Here is a 21,089-nt window from a genome sequence, read left to right on the forward strand (position 1 = left end):
GGGTCGGTAAGTCCGTGTAATATTAGACGAACGAGACGCGGCGATTTCGCAGTCGTTTCGATCCCTAACTGAAAGATATAACTAAGATAACTGCAATCTACAGTTTCTTATATATAGGTACAGTTCTTTTTTTTTCGTTTGTGCAGCAAGAAGTAAATTTGGCAAATAAAATAGTTTAGCAGGCAAATTTGATGCACATCATTGGAAATATTATTTCTGGTTCGAATATTCGAAAATTAAATATTACAGAATTTAATATATGTACATGTTTAGATTATCTAATGTTAGATATGTTCATTTGACACAAAACTTATATAAAAAATATAAAAGTTATGAGAGTTTAATAACAGATTTTTATCTATTAACTTTTCATAAGAATTCTAGCTCCAATACAGCACGATAAAAATGTGAAAAATAATTTTGTCATGTACACGGAGAGAAGTTTCTCTGATTAATATTTATCACAATAAAAAATATTAATATGTACATAGTAAACTTAATCAAACATATTTTATGTCTTATTGTGGTAGATATTAATATTTAATCATATTGTCCTATATGATTACCATTATTTTCGGGGTAAATTCTAAGAGAAAATGCTCTCTGAGTAACATTAAAAAAATTATTTTGTAAAATACATATAAACTTATATTTAACCATATTGTCCTACGATTATCATAATTTTCAGAGTAAGTTCTAAGAGAAAATGCTCTCTGTGTAACAATAAAAAAATAATTTTGTAAAATACATATAAACTATCAATTTGTTACATAAATTAACAATGATAAATTATTAAATTAAGGCCATGTGTAACGAGCAATACGAAATTATTTTATTATTTAGAAGAAAATTCTTAATTTGACATAATAATTACACAAACGTTTCGAGCTCTACTTGCTCCTCTTCAGTGCGCAAAAAAATAATGATAATAAATACCCATAATAAATAAATACATACATAAAGTTCTAATAAAAAAATCCGCAATACATAGTCAATATAAGTTATATAGTTAAGTCATAGTTAAAACGCAAAATATATTTACAATGAATTGATACATAAATTAAATTATTTGATTAAACTCTCTTCCCTTCGATGGCAAAAACCGATACAGCCCATAATTCGGAATGGTATCTCGTAGTGAAAAATGTGTCGAGAGAAACTAAGAGTTATTAGTTGAGCACCCTTAAGGTAAGAGTCTCGATCAAAACAAGACAGTATCTCGTTCGATAGGATGAGCGTCGCTGCAACTGATCTCGCCGATCTCGTTCGCCGTTCAGCAAGTGACTCACTGTCGAGGTAGCGTCGGATAAGAATGAACGCGAACAAATAACCTCGAGTGCACCGCACCAACCGGCTCGATCGCGGGATAGTTCCCGTCACCGATTGAGCACCACTGCTGCCGATCTAGTCGGAGTGGCATCCTTCGTGTCGCGAGCCACAGCCTCCCTCTGACACGTGTCATTCGTGGCACCGGACGGCTTTGAATAAGAACGAACCGCGACCGAACGACAAAACGATTCCGTACATGTCGCGCGCGTTAAGAAATCGCACCCCAAAATGCGAATTTTTATCAAATTGATATGTTTTTTGTCCACTTTGCAAAAAGAAATTTAAAATAAAAAAAATATATTTTATCATAAGTACCCCTAGATGTGTTTAAAAAAATTATATACATATTATGCATTTCTCGATTACCCATTCATTTCTCCCTCGATTTCTCGATCATTTGTTCATATATATTTGATCATAAATAATCGTCTTTTGTCCATCTTGCAAATAAAAATTAAAGATAAAAAATCAACAATCAATTTCATTATAATACTGGAAAAAAATTTTGTTATATTAACAAAAATTCTGTTCGAAAATCGACGAAACAGAAATTATTGGTTAAATCGATCATAATTCCTTTTAATGCAACAAGAATCTTGTTTGCACAACAAATCAGTTGTTTGTGCTAACCAAGATTCTTGTTGCATTAAAAGAAATTCTGGTCAATTTAACCTGTAATTCTGTTTTGTCGAAAAACAACAAAACTTTTTTTCAGAAGCATTCCTTAAATGCGATTTAAATTTTTTTTTGCATGATGGATCAAAAACGATTATCTATGAATAAATGTGGACAAATTATGGACAATCAAATGCCATATATCAATTTTGTAAAAATTCGCATTTCGGGATCAACTTCGCAGACCTCGTTAAGAACCGATCTTGTTGCTCGAAAAAAATGTAATATTCTCTCATATTATTGTCGAGAATATTGAAATTTTAACTATATTACGAGCGCACACATTAGTTACTTTTATTCATATTTAATATGCATGAAAATCGTAATATATCAGAAAAGTGTTACTTATTTAAATATTTCGTTATCGTATATTCCGTGAGTCAAGCTTTATTAAAATTTGATAAACTTCTACTAACGTCAGAATTAGAGAATAAACACAATATATACTATTTAAATTCTATGAATAAATTTATTTTTCAACAAATTTTGAATTTTTAATAACAATGATAATTTCTCGTCGCGATATAGTTTGTGAACTCTAATCAAATCAATATATTAATAATAACTCGATGATTGAAATTCTTATAAAACTAATCTTATATAGATATTTTGATAAAAATTATCCGCACATAGAAAACATTTTACACGTGCTTGTCGAGTTATGAATAATGATATTTTTGCAATAATATTTACTTGCATATATCTTCTCTACTCTTAAACATGATTAACAGTAATACGTCGAGTAATCATTATATTTGCAATATTTTGACAACATTATAAAAAATACATATATACACAGAAAAAGAAGCTTATTCAAGAGACAAAAATGGCTTTTAATTTTCGAATAAAAATTTCTTGAAGATAAAAAAAAATTGTCTTTACACATAAGTATATTATCCTCCATTATTATTGCGCAAGTAGTGCAAATTGTTTTGCTGTATCTGATATGTTATTAGTATAAAAATCTCGATAGCAAATCCCTTACATAACACGATCGTTTTCCGAGAGATATAAATTGGGAACACGCGGAATCGAGCGGCGATGCCGAAAGGAAGGCGCTTCTAGATCTGGTTCACCGCGGTTAGCTTCTCTCTCTCGGCGGAAATCGTGATTCCCATAGCTTTCCCCCGCATCGCGGTGGCCCGCCATTGTTCGCGGCGCGTTATGAATGAGCGGAACGCGACCTGAACACGCGCTAGAACTCGAGCGAGAAAAGAAAAAACAAGAGACAACCTTGCGAGATGAGACCGCGCGAGTGTACGCGATTCTCGACGATCCTGTTGCATCGCATCGGATAGTGTTTCCTGTCCGTTCTCTTCCTCGTAGTCTTCCCTGCACGTTTTGTTCGCGCGATAACTCGCTATCAATCGAACGATATCGCAAAAGAACCGGAGCATCGGTGTGGTACGATTGCGCGACTTTGTTCCTCGAGCACGAGGAGAAGTGATTCTGCATATCGATTGAAACCTTTGTAATTTGAGGTAAATTTGAGGAATTTTTTTTTATTTGGATTCGACACGAAATCGGCAACGATAAAGAAAATGTTCGTGATAAAAAGAAATTGAAGAAAAAACATTATAATTTGATTCTGTTAGCTGCTCTAAAATATTAGACAGTGTGAAATATTTAAATTCTGATTAGTGTAAGATAAACGTAAAGTTTCTAATTTCTTAAAGGAAGAAAATTGTCTTTCACAGGCAATTCTCTGAGAAGCAATCGTTGTACCTTCGTTATAAAGTTTAATCACTTCATTAATATAATCCGTAAGAAATAAATATAGGGTACTGCGTAAAGAAAATATAACGAACAATGATGTAATATTAAATATTTCTTTCACAATTGCATTTTAATATTTTACCGATTTTACACGAACAAAGATGCAAATTTGTGCAAGCTGTACGATTTCTAATTTCCGTATTAATCTGGTTCATTGATAAACGCTCCAGATATTTCCGCCTTTTATATATTACGGCGGGTCTTTCATGCGGTCATGCGAATTAATTATATCAACTTTGTAACAATTTCGTATGACGTGAGTGTTACCTATCACCTTTATGGGTGACGGCGATTCGTAGGACGAGCCGTGTACACGTAACATTACACACATACAACACACATCGATGACCCGACGTCATCCGATGTGGGGAAGTTGTTATCGTTCATCTTTGCACGCGACATTTATAAAGTGTGCCTCGATGACGTTCACATTTCCGTATTACTTAATATCGCACACGCTCGCGTACGTTGACAACGTAATAATTATGGCAAACAAATCAATGTTTTATCGTATCTTATTTGTCTTGTCAATTTCGCTTTAAATAAATTATATATTAAGAAAATTTTAGTCGAGGCAAAATAATCTGAAAAGCATCGTGAAAAATATATCACATATATGTATCTGTTTTTATCATATACGTATAAATTAATTGGACGTGATTATATATTCACATTTTAATTTCGAACCATGATTTAGTATAGGTTGTTAATTTTTAAAATGGAATTTTATGTTAATTTTATAGTATGTTGACTTTCGAACTATGTATCTTTGATTTTTTTTTAATGGATCATATTTTACCGTTTCTTTATTAAAAAATAATTATTTTCTCTCTTACTTTTAATAATCATTTTAATAAAATAATGTTCGGAATGTGTAATTTGTAAATTCCCTCCTACACCACAATCAGAGAAATAATTAAACGCACATATGGCGTATCCAGCGACATTCGGTATTTAATTGCGAGCTGATGGAAATATTCGGTCTTTTTTATTTCCGAACGAAAGATATTTGCACGCGACATGCAAAGTCGTGTAACCATTTTGCGCGGAACGTTCGTGACAATGACGTTACGCGTAGCGAGGATCGTAAGAACGCCCCTGCATTGACGTAAAGCCAAGGTTAACACAGGGACGTCTCGAATCGAACGCCTACGGGTAACTAGCGCGGGCGCGACCTACGACCTTAACGATCCACGTGTCCACTTGTTCCGTCTCGATTTCAACGCCACGTTAAATTCATCGATTTCCTCGACGAAGAGTACAAGCGCGCGATTAATTGGCACGGTCAAATAAAAATATTTCGAAGTCGCCTCTTATTCAATTTCTAACAGAGCATACATATTTTTTTCGAGTTTTATACACTTGTACGCGAGTGCTACAAGTATAGTTATTGTTCCTTGGAAATTAATAAAATTTTGTATTTAAAATACAATTATTATTAAAAAATAAAAGTTTGTCTTGTTAACTACGTCCATAAAATTTAGAGTGGGACGAAAAGGGTGTGTTTTATAAATAATTACATCAAATAATTGTATGATAAATAAAATATGAAAAAATATACATCAAATATAAAAATAAATAGCTAAAATATTTATACATAATTCGCTCCGTTCGAACGTCACATGATTACTTTTCCTACGACTAAAGCGCAGTTTTAGAAATAGATTTCTCGATCAATATCGCGGCATTGAAAAGCGAAACGCTGTTCGAGAAAACATCATACAACTGCTTATCTTCAATTGTCATCATCCGAACTGATAAGCGTTACTATTCGCATACGGTAACCGACCGACACGATTCGAGGCTTCGGATTAAATGCCATCAATACTGGGATACCCGCATATATACGTATCTCTCAAATAATATTTGGACAATAATTCGTGAACTCGATTAACGGTATATGGGAATAACACGGATTATTTCCGCAAAAAAGGGCCAGATATCGAGATTTTCCGCGCCAAAAGAAATTAAAATCGAAGAAAAGATTAAAAATAAAAATTGGATTAATCGAACCTATCAGAAATGCTAAATATCACGAAGACAATTCGCGAGGATATGTTTGAATCTTTCGAAATGGTGTATCGAATACACAGGAACGTTCGTTACGCGAAAGTGCGTCACACTCGTGCGCGCTTCCACCTCCAAGGTGAGGAAGTTCGATGGGGAAAGAAAGAAAGAAGGAAGGAAGGAAGGAAGGAAGAGAGCCCCCGCCACTGACTTTGTAACAAGTTCGAATTCCCACAGCGGCGTAGGCACACCTACGCTTGCCCGAGCGATGAAGGCGGGCAGAAGACGATGCAAGAGAAAAAAAAAAGAGATCCAGGACTCACCATATGAACGTTGGAGAGGCCAACCGAGTCGCTCTGCTTCTTGTCCGTCTTCTTGGCCTGGCGCTTGGCCTTGCTCTCGAGGAAACGTTGCTTCAGCACCTGGGTGTCGTACGTATTCTGCTCGCACAATCCGTTGAAACTCTGATCGAACCTCGGGATGCAATCGGTCTGTCTGCGCCGATAACTCTCGATTCTACGTCGCAAACGGTCTACGACCGCCTGCCTCTTCGGGGTGAGCACCTCACCCATGCCGGGTGCCTGGCCCATTTGTTGTTGATGCTGCTGCAGATGCAACTGCTGCTGGCCGGTTAAGCCCAGCTGACCGGTCGCGTTCAACTCGTGAATCGCGGATTGGCCGAGGACGTTACCGGCGCCGGATACGGCGTGCCCGTTCGGGCCCTGGCCCGCGCACACGGGGATGGTGCCGGGGGGGCCTTGCGGGGGCTGACGGGGCAGGAGCCCCCCGGCCTCCATACAGCCCCCTAAATCCACCGCAGGATAAGCCAGTTCTCAATGAGTGCCACCGAGGTGGTCGTCGATGATAACGCGCGATGCCGGTCGCGCGACCTCGTCGTCGTCCTCAACCACCGGCTGCTTCACCCGGCCGCCGAGCATCCTCCAATTCGCTGGCTCGTCGACGATCCTGCCTGACTTCCGGCAGGGAAGAAGCATCTGGCCGGAATAAATAATAATAATCTCGGCGCTCGCGCGGAGGCGCCCCCGGGACTTTTGTCTCTCGCGAGATTTATATTCCTTTTCGAAAATACGACCGCACTAATACGATTGTCAAGAGAAAGAGAGATATATCAGCGCGCCGAAGAGATTCCAGTCGCCCCACACACACACACACACATGTATATGTATACGCACACGCGACGCGAGTATTCCGATGTACGTGTGACGCGATGCCACCGGCGCGCGGCGTCGACACGACTCGTCAATGAACGCGGCGCGTTCCGCCTTTTGTTCTCTTCGCGATCCACGTGACCGCGCGCGCGATAGTGCGCGCGTCGTCGCACCACGTCTCCCGCTCACCGGACTCTCCTCCGATAGATATTATTTCGAAACAACTCCGCGACTGTCAATATAATATAAGTCGAATGCGCGTGCCGAATGTCAACAACCGTATCGTCCGCGATATCAAAATACACGTCACACTCTCGAAGGGTCCGTCGAGAATCCCGAGAATTCGTCCGCGAACTGTCACTCTCGACGAGGCGCGCAACGCAAGATTTGACGTCGGTGGGTTCGCCGCGCGCGACTAACTTCTCGATAAGAGTCCGCTCGAGTCCTTTCTCTCGTTCGCTCCTTCTCTCTCCATCACGCGGGCGCGCGTCGTCCTTGTCGCGCTCTCGTTCTCCGCCTCTGTTCTCGCTCTTCCCCCTTCGCGCTCGTCTGTGTATCGCTCTCGTCACGGAGATGCTGGCGTAAGAGAGAAGGGAGGGATAGACGGGCAACGCAACACAACACAACACAGGCCTTTCGCGGGGATCCTCCTTCACCGTGATAGTCGCGTTTCGCCGGCTCTCCTCATCGTTCGAAAATATTTTCCCGAACGTGTCCTCTCAATGTTATCGTCGTTTAATTCGAGGAAAATTCACCGAGTAAACACGAGTAAACACTGCGAGACCGTTCTCGGTTCGGTATTTACGGCGGATTTGATCGGTGCGTCGAGCGCGCTGGACGTCACAACAGGTAGTTGAGCGAGGGCAGCGTGCTGTCCGGAGAAAGAGAAGAAAAGAGAGCGGGTGGGAGCGAGAGGTCGTCAAACGGCACCGCGGAAGAGAGACGCCGTCTGCCGGATAGAACGAGAAGGAAACATACGGCGACAAACGCGAGCTGCTTCGGGGAGGGAGGGAGGAAGGCGTGCGCGAAGTCGGCGGGAGACGACGCGATAATGGGAGAGGGGAGTTCACCCGGCCGAGTTCCTCTGCGCGCACTCACCGCTTCAACTTTACTGCGCGCGAACTCACTTTTCCGCGGAATTTCACTCTTCTCGTCGCTCGCCTCCGTCCTTCCGTCCTCCTCGCGCGAGTTTCCCCGTCATGGCTCTCTCTCTCTTTTTTTCTTGGCCCTCGTTACGTCGAGATCGATGATTCCCGTCACTTGGAAGCGAAAAGTGCACTCGCTCGCGAGGAACATCCCGGATATTTATTTGTCGTCTGACGCGAGAGTCATTTCTTCGAACTGTCAGAGATACACTCTCGCGCGGATGTCACTGGACACGCACTCGAACACGATCCGAATGAATCACATGTATATGTCGTTGGCATCAAACGAGCCGCGCGCGAGCGACTCGCAGCGCAAACAATTGCATAACCTTACTTTTCGCGTGTCTCGCGCACACACGCACGCGCGCGCGTGCGCGAGCGTCTCGGCGTCTCGTTTGACAGCTGTCTTCTCTCCCTTTCCCTCGTCTTTCGGTTTCTCACGCGGACGCTCGCGCGCGATCGCATCCGCCGACGAAACCAAAGCACGAAGGACCGCGCCGGACTCGCTTCTATCGAACGCGCGATACCATTAACAGAACTGCGCATAGGGATAGAACGAACGCGCGGTTCAAACGACGAACCATAATTACTGCCGCCGCGACGCGGTCGCACTCTGACGACCGTAAGGGAAACTACGGCGAACGTCCGCCGCCGATCGACTTCGTTCAACGTGCTGCCATCGCGCGACTGACATCCAAGTTACGGAGGAGTTGTGGAGGTAATCGATTGTAGGATAATCGATAATAAAGTCGTGAAAATATAGAATGTTTGCAGCACGTGAAACTGTCTAGAGTCGAAAATAATCTGGATTATATATTGACAGGTGAATGATCATTTTTGTTATAATTGTTATATATGTATATTAGTAAAGATATAAAGTGTCAATATGAAAATTGTATTTATATGTTGTCTATGTAAAATGTAATTCTACTAGTTCCTTTTTTTAGGTTAGAAATTGTCTATGTAAATGCTACGTTATTTTTCAGATAATATATTCGGATATGGCTTCTGATACGAAAGGGATTATTACTGGAGCGACGAAAGTTAAAACTAAGTTTCCTGTGATACCAGGCACAAAGCCGTCTATAAAAAATGCACAGTTACTTATTTCAACAGGGATACCTTCATTAGATAATATAATAGGTTTGTTTTCAATGTACTGTTCTTTTTTTACAAAATAATGTATTTCTATAATCTTTTGTTATCATTTTAGGCGGAGGTTTACCTATTGGTTCAATACTTTTAATTGGTATGTATTTGATGAGTTTATTATATTTTAAATAACTACATGTAAACTATAAATATCTTACATATAAGCTATTTTATATAAACTATATTTATGTTTAATTATTACTTACAGAAGAAGACAAGTATGGCCTCTATGCTAAAACTGCATTAAAATACTTTATGGCAGAAGGAGTAGTTACATCTCAGCCTGTACTGGTTGCTTCGCAAGATGTTCAACCTTCTCAACTTGTATCAGATTTGCCTGCAGTTATAAAAGACTCGGATCTACATGCAAAAACTGTAGGTAATATAGATGAACAAATGAAAATTGCTTGGCGATATCAAAATATGAAAGTGGTAGACTCATCACCTACGGGAAGTCAAATCTTTGGTCATTACTACGATCTTACAAAACCAATGCAACAGGATCTCTTAGAACATGCAGAAATAATACAATGGCACGAAAATAATCTACAGCGGCAAAATAATATATTTGAAAACACTGCATACACAGACTTGTTACTTACAGTTCAAGAAACTTTACAAAATGGACAACATTTTATCTCTGAAATGACAGATAAGAAGAAAATTTTAAGAATTGCTGTACATTCTTTGGGATCAAGATTATGGCTTTCTGATACGGAGGAATCTTCAAATCGAGATTTGTTAAAATTTTTATATTGCTTCAGAGCACTTTTGAGGAATTCATATGCAGTTGCTGTAATAACAGTTCCAATTATTAATTTCGACAATACTGTAAGTTTGAAGAACTGATTTTTATTAGTGATTCGTTTCTACTAGTAATTAATTTTATAATGTATACATTTTCTAGGATGCTGTTATTGAGAGAATGGAACACATGTCAGACATAGCAGTCAGATTAGAATCATTTGCAGGATCTGCTAAAGAGACCAATCCATTATTCAAGGATTATCATGGCCTTTTGCATATTGAAAAATTGTCTACATTAAATACATTGGCACCTCGGTGTACAGAATTTAGAGATCTAGCGTTTAAATTACGTCGGAAAAAATTCGTCATAGAAGTTAGTCAATTATATGATTTGTTTACTTAAATTTTGTATTGATATTGATGTGAATTTTTATACTATTTATTTCGTCTTTCAAGGTTCTACATTTGCCGCCTGAATTTGAAGACACATCACAACGAGAGCAAGATGAATCAATAACATCTTCTGTTGGTTGCATGAGTGGAACTCGTAAAAATGTATTGGAATTCTAGCTTTATTAAAATTTAAATTTAAATAATATAACATATATTTATATACATTTATATTTATATTAATTGAAATAAAAATTTATATTTTACAGTAGATTCCTTCATCTATTATATTTTATCAAAATATACAATTATTTTGGCCATTACAAGTTTTATCGCTTATTAATATCATTATTTTGAATATTCGAGACATACCTATATTCTCAATTTTATTTTGTACCAGTAAATAACAAATTGAATTTTTACGTACACATATAAGCGCGTGCCTATTCCATTTAACGGGAAGTGCATGGTGTGGCAGCTGAATTAATGTAGACGAGAGGAGATAGGCTTCGTGCACACTTACAATAATGCGCATAAAATATCTTTTTGCCCTGTTACGCGGCATATAGCCTGCAAGTTCATTTACACCATAAGATTTCAATAATAAATACATAATCCCGAGAATATATAGTCATTTATTACAAATTAATGCCAACATTAAAAGAATAAAATGTTCATTAAAGTACTTTATTACGTTTCTTATTAAATAATAAATATTTTTGCATAAATATGAAAGAATATATATCGTGTTTTTTATAAATACGATTTTCGACTAGCTATAAAATAATATACTGTAAAAGAATAATATATTTTAAAGATATTTGTGAGTTTAATCGTTTTATAAATCATTTTATAAATAACTCAACCAGTTTATAAAACGGTACTTTTTTATTAAGAAATCGCAAAATAAGAATAAAGAATATTAATCTCTTTGTGTAGTTTTTTATTATTCTTCAATTTTGTTATAGAAAAATGTATGGTTTTACAAAAAGTCTAACACACTCTAAAGCTTCTTTGTATAAATATTTTAAAACATCTCGAAATATCGTATCGTTCCATTCAGTACCTCCAAAGTGCTTTAGCCAAACTTTTTATAAAATAACTAAATTCATAAAAAGCTGCAATATAAATATAAACAATATATTTTAATGATCAAATTATTAAAATGGATAAATCATAATTTTAGTATATAATTTTAATATCTGTCAACAAATAATATACACAGAAATAATAAAAATAATGCAATTTCGATATAGTATAAAACTAATATATCGAAAGTATATTCAATACCTGAACAACGATCGAGTGAACATCTGCCATTCAAAGTTCCCCTTCTGATCAAGTGAGCCATTGATTCCAATCGTACACGAAACGATCGGCAAACAACCGCGTGCATATAAACTTTTCATTTCCCCTCCGCTTTTTTTTTTCCATCCACACCTTTCTACTTCCTTCCGGTTCCGTCCGGTCGGTCGCACACGAGGGCACGCAAGCGCGCCTACAGACCCCCGTATGGCGAAGCCGCATCCATCGCAAACGAGGGGGTTTTCAGTCCGCGAACATACGCGATCAGGTCCGCTTCGAAGGAAGACCGGATTGTAACGCACAGCGAATTGTCAAATGACAAAATTGTACGAGTCGAATTATTATGCAGTGCGCAGAGTGTGATCGTGGAAACGACCAAAAAGTCACTTGCAAATCAATAATTGTTCAGTAAAACGAACGCGTCGGACGTACATAACAATGGCAACTAGGAGATTAGCCATATCGCGGGCCTTTGTTTGTTGCTCGAATATAATTTTCTTGGTGAGTTATTGATATTATTTATTTCTCAAATATAGAATTTTATTTCTCAGAGTGTTTCTAATGAATTTCGATTGATAATGTTGTATAAATAAAAAAAAGAAATAGTTCAATAACATATATGGCACAAACTACATCGATCATTATTTTACATCTCGTGTAAAATAATTATTTTCAATTATTTTTGACACAAATCGATACAATTTTTATAAAAATTCCATCTGTTTCTCTCTTTTAGATTTCAGGTTTTGCATTGATGTCATTGGGTGGTTTATTATTAGCCGATAGTGAACGGATTTTATTATCGCGTCTACTAGGACCTGGTGACATTCATCCCGATCAACCACTCTTTTATTATTTAGCTTTTGCTATAGTTGCACTAGGATTTCTCATCGCTATCACCGGACTTCTCGGATGCTGGGCAGCTTGTCTCTTCAATCGTTGCATCACAATCTCCGTAAGAATAAAGATTTTATATAATATTTTATAAAATTAATAAATACAATTTATAAATTTTATACATGTGTTTAATAATATTTTATATACATATTTGAAAACATAGTGTCAGTATTTTTTCATATTCTTTTTACCGTGTCACTCAAATATATAATAATATTCAATTTATACAATGATAATTAAAAAATTTTTTTTTATAGCAATAATTTTAACAGTGTGAATCAATAAAGTACATAATATATATACATAATAGTCTTTGCGTATTTAGGAACAATGAATTCGTTTCAATAAAAATTGAAATTACGTTAATTACGCAACTAGTCTATTCTATTTGCAACATTTCGTTGTGAATTTACTATGGTTCGTTATTCATCGAGCCTATCTGAAACTAGATTTCCTTTGGATTCAGTCACGCGTCGTTGCCCGGAAACGGATCTGCTCTTATGCAGACACGCGCGTAAATAAAAGGAGGGCGCGTCCGAGCGCCGCGTAAAAACACTAATTATTTGCTCATGGACGAGCGAATGTGAGTTAGCTTGATGAGGGAATAAATAATACGCGATGATGCTCTTTTTCCTGAAAAACAAAAATTGTTTAGCGTTTCCAATTTTTACTTACAAATTAGTAGGTAATAAAAGATTGAATTAAAAATACATTATTATTATAATCATAAATATATATTATTGCTATTGAATTATGAAATTAAGCAGGTATATTTTTATATGTAAAAAGATATTGTTCGCGAATGTAGGCGTACATTGTAGCATGCAAAATTGCAACCCCCTATGGATGATTTGGGATTGATTTTTTGATTTTGCTCGTTCCAGTATCTCGTGACGATAATCTTGCTGCTACTCGGTGAATGTACCGTATGTATTATCGCTGTTTTTTGGCCTCATATATTGGGGATCGATGTAAGACCGGCGCGTTTAATACGCGCTTTGCAACGTAGTTACGCCGTTCCCGGACGCGAACAATTCACAGCAGCCCTCGATCTTGCACAAACGACGGTAAAAGAATTTTTAATCATTTTTTAATTTATACAAAAAGGAAAAATATCGATTTTAAAGACCCAATATTTTTTCTCATCACATAATTGTGTTACTTAACTATTTAAAAATTAAGTATTATATAAACAAATTGATTACATCACTTGTATCAAAATTTTTTAACAAATTAATGGTAATTAAATTTATAAGAAATAAATTAAAATGTTATATACGCTGTTTCTTTTCACAACTTCTTATGTTTTACATATTTTATACACTTATCAAGATTATTTTATATATCAAAATAAAAGTAATGATTGCATATTATTATACACTTCCATCGTAAATGTGTCTTACTTGAACGACATAGCTAGCTCATTGTTACAAAAAGAAATACGGGTCGTTATCATTGTGACGATTACAGTTCGCCTGTTGCGGCATAAACGGAAGTAGCAATTACGGCACGTCGTGGTGGCGGCTGCAGGAAGTCGGCCGAAGAGAATTAGTAGTACCTCTCAGTTGCTGCACCCTTAATAATGCCAATGAGACGGACTCTTTCCTCAACCCTGAGCCTGCCAATCTCACTTTCTGCCAGGCTCTGAACCCTGCCGAACATCAATACGCCCGACACACAGCGGTATGATAATCAGGAAGTTATTGCTCCCCTTTTTTTCGTTTCGCCGTGCCGTGCGAACGCATGCGAGACGGTACTTTTGGTTCTCATTAAAAAATAAATGTCCAGATCCGCATATACCAAAACGAGGGCAAAATGAGTCTTAAATATAGAATATCGACATTTTGCCAATAAAAGCACGATTTACGTTGCGTTGCTACTCTCATTTTACACAAAGTTGGATAGCTATTTTATTTTAATCATATAATTAACTTGCTTACTTTCTTGCATAAAAGCGAAAAAGTATCTATAAATTATAGTTATCTATAAAAATTTATTTATATAACCTATCTATAAAAATATAATTTTTTTTCGTGAAACGACATTTGGGAGAGATGCAAATTTCATTTTTATTTCGAAAACTATCGATTCATTTCAACGCTCGTATTTTGTAAATAAATTTTTCGCGCTTTGTTGAAAAATTTGCGATAAAACCGGCATGTCCTCGTTTGTTTTGTCTGACAAGGCTCTCACAGAAAGATTAACAATAAGGCGAATTTATTTAAATGCGGGTAGCTCTGACTCATTTCTGCAACAATACTTCATCGCACATATTAATGTCGATTGTGACACGTGTTTCATTAATTTGTTTGTTCTATATTCAGGGTTGTCTTGAACATATCGAGAAGTGGACACAGGATCAGGCACTAATCCTGCTGGCTATTATATTAGCTGTCATGTTTGTCGAAGTCACGACGCTTCTCAGCATACTTTTCGCTTGCTCTCGAGGAAACAGGAGAAGCAAATCGCAGGCGTCGACTTTTACTTCTACGCAGACTTTAAGCCCATTCACCGAGAGCGAGCACGATTTTAGTAAGAGTACTTTCTTTGTCTTGGAACTCGCAATTTTAGGTCGCACGATTTCACGCTGTATAAATATTGCAAAATACTTTATACTTATATTCCTTTATATATTACAATTTATGAAATTATTTTCAATTTTTATTATTATAAAATTATTTTTAATTTTTAATATTGATCTCATATTTTTCTCTATATAATTTCTTTGAATTACATAGGTATAGGTATCGAGAACAGGATGCACACGGCCGGGACGACTTTTGGTGCCAAATCATGAAGATGGCTGGAGGGCAGTCAAGGACAGACAGCGGTTGACGTTAAAGAGGCAAATAAGCGAGAAACCACATGCGATGATACTAAATACAGTGTATTAGCTTCGAGTAGAAAGAGCATAATCGAGGAATGGCGAAATCCTCCCAAGTACTCCGAGGATTTATTACAAAACGATCAAACGTATGAGGAACGAGCGGTCGACGTTATAATCGATAATCGTCCTCAGGAATATCTTAAAAGATTCTCACAGAATGCGCCGCCCTTAAAGATCGTGAATGATAACGCCAAGAAAATTAGCAACAATGACAAGCTGATTAAGATTAAAAGACCTCAAGGTGGCGGTACAGTTAGAAGCATCCCCATTAAAGATTACCAAGCATCGATCGCGTATAACATCGGAACCTTGCGACGATCCGTGGCACCTCAATTGCAATTCGAGACTCTAGTCTCCGAACCTGAGAAGAGCGTCTATATGTCGTCGAGGAAAATCATTCCTATAACCAGTAACTTGCATCATCGGACAGCGTCGCAGATTACGTGCACCGCTGCGCAAATGGAAGCCAATAATGCTCGCAGGAGATCTCTCTGTCACTATTGTAACAGTCAATCACGTGATCCACGTGGCTGTTGTTGCGTTGATCCGAACAAAAACGAAGAGACTCGATATTTTAGTAAGATGAAAGATCCAAAGACTCAAGACGGTTCCGATATAGATGAATATTTTCACAGGAGTTCACATAGGAGATTTAATTCGAATTACGATCACCGCCCTTCAAAATGTACGCACGAGTCTTCGGGAAATGCAGCAATGGCAACGTGTACAAAAGATGAAAAGGCGGAAAACACGGATGCGTTACGAGTATCGCAGGGTCACGTTGGTCAAAAGATATCGGCGTACGAGCAGAACGCTCGACGTAGCCTGCGCGAGTCCAATCCTAGGTATCGATCGCTCTTCGAGGTAAAGGGACACCGAGGCATCGGTGTGCCGTTGGTAGGTATGCACAACGCCTGCGGCTTACCTGTCGTAGCTTCCTGGCACAATCACGAGCTGCTTCTGGATCCTCTGCGAATTGCAAGGACCGTGAGGTCTGTTTATAAGGGTCCTCGCACCGTGCCGAACGTGCGACGTCGAACTCAAAAGCGAAAAGCGCCGCAGCCAGATCGCACGATGATACATTCTAGAAACGTTGATCACAACGTTACACGATCGACAATCAAGTCGGTGGGTCATTCCGATAATATTAACAGCGGCGAGAGATCCAGGCGGAAACATCGTCGTCCATCGTTTACCACGACGAAAGCGGGATCGTTGTCCTCGAAAAATTCCTTCAAGAAAACGACTAGATCCAAAAGGCATGGGATTAAAGTGAGCTCGCTGGTAGATACATTTGGCAGGATTAAAACCGGAAGCGCGAAGAGAACCACTCTGTATGCAAAAGATGACGGGGAGGAGGCTGTACAAGTTCTGAAAAGTTTATGTTTGAATCCTTTAGCGCGTGCCAATTCGGAAACGGATATGATGTGGTGAAGCTCATTAACGTACTTTTTGTTTTTACTATAATTAATATATTAATATATTTTATTATACTATTTAAAGTAAAAAAAAACATAAGTATATCTATTGTGCAAGCGATTTATAATGGACATCTTCTTTGCTATTTAATTTACAGCCAAATACATAAAAAAAGACAGCAAAGTGTAAAACAATAGCTTTTTTTAATTATTTTTTTCTATTTATATCTTATGCGTTCGTTATCACTTCTCATACATTCGTAGGAGTATATTAATGTATATGAGTTATTGTGTGTAAATATTTATCTTATAATATGTTATTGATATTAGATTTTATATTTGAAGTTTTATAATAAACAATCCTTGCTGCCCTCATTGAAATTAAACACTGTTTAATTTTTTAGAAATATAATTTATATATTATAATTTTCTTATTTCGTTTAATCTAACCGAATATATAATTACACACGCGAAGCGATAAGTTATATTATTTTTTGATAATAAAATCTCAAAAATTGCAATACATAAAAATATATCAATTATGTAAGGCATAAAAATTAAATATTTGAATCTGTTATGTACGTAACTACGGTGGTGTGCTAAAGGATTCTCTAGACGTAAATCAGTATTACTGGATATCAGCTTTATTCTACCCCTTACAAGATACTGCCGTCGGGCCCGCGGCCTGTGCTACGGGCGGCTGCCCTTAACGGCTCCCCCCCCCATGCTCCACTCTGACGCCGCCTCTCCGGCCGCGTCACGTCTCTCTCACTCATACTCAACATGCTCGAGCGTCCATACACCACAGAATCTTTAACAGAAAATAAAATAACATTTTCTACATGAATCGATCAAAATACCTACATTTCCATTAAATTGCGCGTCCGATGCATCCCTCACGTGGCGCGCCTCGCGTGGGACTGATCACGTGACCATCAGTCTCGCAATCGCAATACCTCGCACGAAAATCAGTCTCGCGCGAGACGCGCAACGTGATAGACGTGTGGGGTGTACTAATCTTATAGAAAGGCTAGAAAGAGAAAGATGTTTCGTTAAGCCCTGTTCATTTTTAGCTGTTAGTGTTAGATTTCACCGTCAGATGGCGAGACCGCTGCGCAAATATTGCAGTCAGTGGTGGAGATTAGTCTCGCGCCGGACGTGCAGCAAAGTGGATGTATGGGACGCACGCGTCTAATGGAAAGAATGAAAGGAGAAAGAGAGAGAGAGAGAGAGAGAGATGTTCTCGTAGTCCGGTTCTCTCTCGGCTGTGAAGTAAAGTTTCGCCGTTAGATGGCGACACCGTTGCTGTTCAGAGTCTTGCGGACCTGGCGGTCAGCAGTCAGCGGTCAGCGATCAGTCTCGCGCGAGATGTGCAGCGCTGTGGAAAGCGCACAGATATTTTTGTCAAAAAATTTTTGTGGAAAATAATATTTTTTGTTTTCTGTTAAAGATTTCAGTATTGAATTTTTATACAAATTAATTAATATATTTTTATGCATGCGTTGCAGTGTTTGAGATTTTATCATCAAAGTATAATATAACTTCATTTTGCAAGTGTAATTATATTCGGTTAGATTAAATGAAATATATATACATAAAAATATATATTTATTTACATTTATGAAATTTTCTTACATTTTTCAATAAATCTTAAGCTCGTTACAAGATTTACATTAATATAAATATAAATGTAAATGCAACAGAAAGCATCCAAAACATAAATTTATGATATTGAGTTACATATAATTGTAAAGAGAAAAGAACATACCTACTGACCAAAAATTATATAGTTAGATCTAATATGAAAAAGTCTGCGACTGTAAAAATATGTCTGTTATGGATAAAAATATATCATCTCAATTCCTGTAACAAATTAATTTTATCAAATAAAGTTTTGCTGCGATAGAGAAGGAAAAAGGGAAAGGAAGTTCACCAGATGACATTTGAAAATAACTAAATCCTGGATGAGAGAAAAACACTTTCTTGGGACTTTGGGACATTATCTTTTTCGATAAATTTTTAATTGATTATATTAATATCAATACAAATGCTAATGTAGCAGAAATCATCTAAAACATACAAAAATTTATGGAGTTACATTTCAATATAATTGCAGAGAAGAGAGAATATATACATATATATTATCGATTTTACCTTAAATAATACAGTTAGATCTAGTACGAAGAATTCTGCAGCCGTGAAAGTATATTTATTATGATAAAAATATAACATTGTCTCAGTTCTGTCCTGTAACAAATTACTTTTATTAAATAATTTACAATTTTGATGTTAAATATATGGAAAAGAGAGAGGAAGAAATTTAAAGTTTACCATGCGATATTTGTTGTTTTGAAAGAATAGCCCATATTTTAGCACACGATCTTTAACACGATTTGCCTGGAATAATATAATAATAATAATAATAATAATAATAATAATATACTCGAGATTTTTTCTTTTAACAATTTAGATGCAAAAGAACATTCTATTTTCAAGGAAATGTTAACTTATTGAACATTTGAACGAAATAATCTTAAAAAATTAATATTTTACAGTAAATCTTTTTATATTTACTTCATAAGTCACAAAATGATACATTGTGTACATGTAAAAGGCTTGAAAGAGTAAATCCAGCATAGTTACGACCTCATTTCCATCTATGCCGTCTGTTGCGAATGCATATATACATGCGACGCATTCTATCAATATAGAGAAGGAGGTGAGCAAGCTACCTATACCGTACAATTTATTTATCAGATTCGCACTATGGATGAGCACGCAATGTAAACAGCGCACGTCATAGATCGTGATTTCCCCTGACGATTTGATAACAGGTGACTGTGAAACGAAAGGTATTATCGTTTCATTCAGATGACGGAAACGTTGGCGTATCAAGTCCAAAAATATGCCAGTTATATAGAGGCAATATGTGCCTACGGTAAAGGGAACAATTTCTTCGAATATTATTTTTATTATTTCTATTGTTTCGTCAGCTACTTTGCTCTCAATAGCGTAGTATGTCTTTCTAGTCAGATTCCCTGCTGTTAATACGAAAAATAGCCATATGAATATGTGGTTGTCTTTTCTTTCGTGTCCTAATGCTCTCGCTCTGTCATCATACGTTTCTAGTTTGTTGGAAAACTGAAAATATTATCGCAAGTGGTGTAATAAGTGTATTTGAATCTTAGCACATTTTTAGCTCGATTTTTCAATTTTTTAATTATTTATATTTTACTACGATATTAGTATGAAATACTTAGCGGTTATTTACCATGACAAGATCTTGGTCCTGGAAAGTGGCCACCCAATTGTAAGGAATTAACGAGGCGATAAAAGCAGTAAACCGTAAAGTAAAAAAAAAGATAATTTTTGATTCACTTTCTTCTTTAAGCGATAGCACGTACATGTCATAATAAAACACACCTGAGTATGCACAATGAATCAATATCCATGATGCACAATAATAACGGCCACAAGCACTTGGTTTTAATCGACCTTTTATTAATTTACACGAAAATAAACCCATTATTCTATAGAGCATTGCTATAAACTTTAGATTTTGAAAAGGTGTCTGTAATGTCGATATCGTTTTTGGCATAGTAAAAAGAATGAAGCGTTGTTTCTGACACACCAACTTGATTAACAGCTTTCGATTAGTTATTTTGAACGACTACGCAACGCGCAACTGGACGATTCATATGACAATATAATGATTATTAGAGATTCTATGTAACTTATACATAAATATTTCTACATAAATTATTGATTTTTATGACTTTTTAAATTGTCTTTAATGCATGCGCTATCTTCCGATATAACTGACATGTATGACAGAAATTATAGGTTAAAATAGCGATAGAATGTTGGTATGATCGCATCATCAATAAACGCCAATACGCATCTATTATAGCATCTAGCATAAATCCATTTGCGTCATATCAGTTCACATTAACTAGAAATTAGTTAGAACACGCTCTTTTGTTGTTCAAAAATAACTTTTTGATGAATTATTGGTTATTTATTTCTTAAAAAATATAGATTCTTACATTATATCTGTTTTGAATCTAGATTAATAATGACGTCTAACAAGTAAATAAATATATATAAAGAAATATGTTAAATAACATGATATAAGTAGGATGATATTTCCGTGTAAAATAATTATTTTAAATTATTTGGCACATATCGACAA

General features: G+C 36.8%; 4 protein-coding genes across 5 annotated transcripts in view; 2 read left to right on the plus strand and 2 right to left on the minus strand.

Moving 5' to 3' along the window:
* The window catches only part of mam (neurogenic protein mastermind), a 170,348-nt gene extending 161,695 nt beyond the window's left edge, over positions 1-8,653 (minus strand). For both annotated transcript variants that reach the window (XM_085487537.1, XM_085487536.1), the window contains exon 1: positions 6,111-8,653. In XM_085487537.1, the coding sequence (XP_085343663.1) occupies positions 6,111-6,584 (474 nt within the window). In that variant the 5' untranslated portion in view covers positions 6,585-8,653. The remainder of the gene's footprint in view (positions 1-6,110) is intronic.
* Positions 8,654-8,827: 174 nt separating this feature from the next.
* Positions 8,828-10,661, plus strand: Elp4 (Elongator complex protein 4). The gene is made up of 6 exons (XM_029317604.2): positions 8,828-8,924; positions 9,088-9,244; positions 9,315-9,350; positions 9,462-10,084; positions 10,161-10,373; positions 10,457-10,661. The coding sequence occupies exons 2-6, from the start codon at positions 9,103-9,105 to the stop codon at positions 10,568-10,570; spliced, it is 1,128 nt and encodes a 375-aa protein (XP_029173437.1). The 5' UTR covers positions 8,828-8,924; positions 9,088-9,102; the 3' UTR covers positions 10,571-10,661.
* Positions 10,662-11,910: 1,249 nt separating this feature from the next.
* Positions 11,911-15,394, plus strand: LOC114942301 (CD151 antigen). The gene is made up of 6 exons (XM_085487521.1): positions 11,911-12,196; positions 12,432-12,650; positions 13,477-13,659; positions 14,063-14,275; positions 14,917-15,124; positions 15,331-15,394. The coding sequence occupies exons 1-6, from the start codon at positions 12,134-12,136 to the stop codon at positions 15,387-15,389; spliced, it is 945 nt and encodes a 314-aa protein (XP_085343647.1). The 5' UTR covers positions 11,911-12,133; the 3' UTR covers positions 15,390-15,394.
* Positions 15,395-18,887: 3,493 nt separating this feature from the next.
* On the minus strand, positions 18,888-20,579 carry LOC114942304 (uncharacterized). The gene is made up of 5 exons (XM_029317638.2): positions 20,169-20,579; positions 19,472-20,038; positions 19,229-19,294; positions 19,052-19,144; positions 18,888-18,966 (listed from the first exon to the last, which is right to left on the minus strand). The coding sequence occupies exons 1-5, from the start codon at positions 20,493-20,495 to the stop codon at positions 18,925-18,927; spliced, it is 1,095 nt and encodes a 364-aa protein (XP_029173471.1). The 5' UTR covers positions 20,496-20,579; the 3' UTR covers positions 18,888-18,924.
* Between the last annotated feature and the right edge of the window lie 510 nt (positions 20,580-21,089).

This window comes from Nylanderia fulva, unplaced genomic scaffold (genome assembly GCF_048542155.1).
Source record: "Nylanderia fulva isolate GAGA-0341 unplaced genomic scaffold, ASM4854215v1 Scaffold57, whole genome shotgun sequence".
In the NCBI taxonomy this organism is placed as follows: domain Eukaryota; kingdom Metazoa; phylum Arthropoda; class Insecta; order Hymenoptera; family Formicidae; genus Nylanderia; species Nylanderia fulva.

Excerpts from the sequence above, each read along its gene's own strand:
- Elp4 (XM_029317604.2), top strand. The coding sequence starts at position 9,103 with ATGGCTTCTGATACGAAAGGGATTATTACTGGAGCGACGAAAGTTAAA. Across the intron at positions 9,351-9,461 it reads TGGTTCAATACTTTTAATTG|AAGAAGACAAGTATGGCCTC; the intron begins GTATGTATTTGA and ends TATTACTTACAG. Across the intron at positions 10,374-10,456 it reads GGAAAAAATTCGTCATAGAA|GTTCTACATTTGCCGCCTGA; the intron begins GTTAGTCAATTA and ends TCGTCTTTCAAG.
- LOC114942301 (XM_085487521.1), top strand. The coding sequence starts at position 12,134 with ATGGCAACTAGGAGATTAGCCATATCGCGGGCCTTTGTTTGTTGCTCG. Across the intron at positions 12,197-12,431 it reads GCTCGAATATAATTTTCTTG|ATTTCAGGTTTTGCATTGAT; the intron begins GTGAGTTATTGA and ends TCTCTCTTTTAG. Across the intron at positions 14,276-14,916 it reads AATACGCCCGACACACAGCG|GGTTGTCTTGAACATATCGA; the intron begins GTATGATAATCA and ends TTCTATATTCAG.
- LOC114942304 (XM_029317638.2), bottom strand. The coding sequence starts at position 20,495 with ATGCCAAAAACGATATCGACATTACAGACACCTTTTCAAAATCTAAAG. Across the intron at positions 19,295-19,471 it reads ATCATTTTGTGACTTATGAA|GCAAATCGTGTTAAAGATCG; the intron begins GTAAATATAAAA and ends ATATTATTCCAG. Across the intron at positions 19,145-19,228 it reads AAAACAACAAATATCGCATG|GACAGAACTGAGACAATGTT; the intron begins GTAAACTTTAAA and ends AATTTGTTACAG.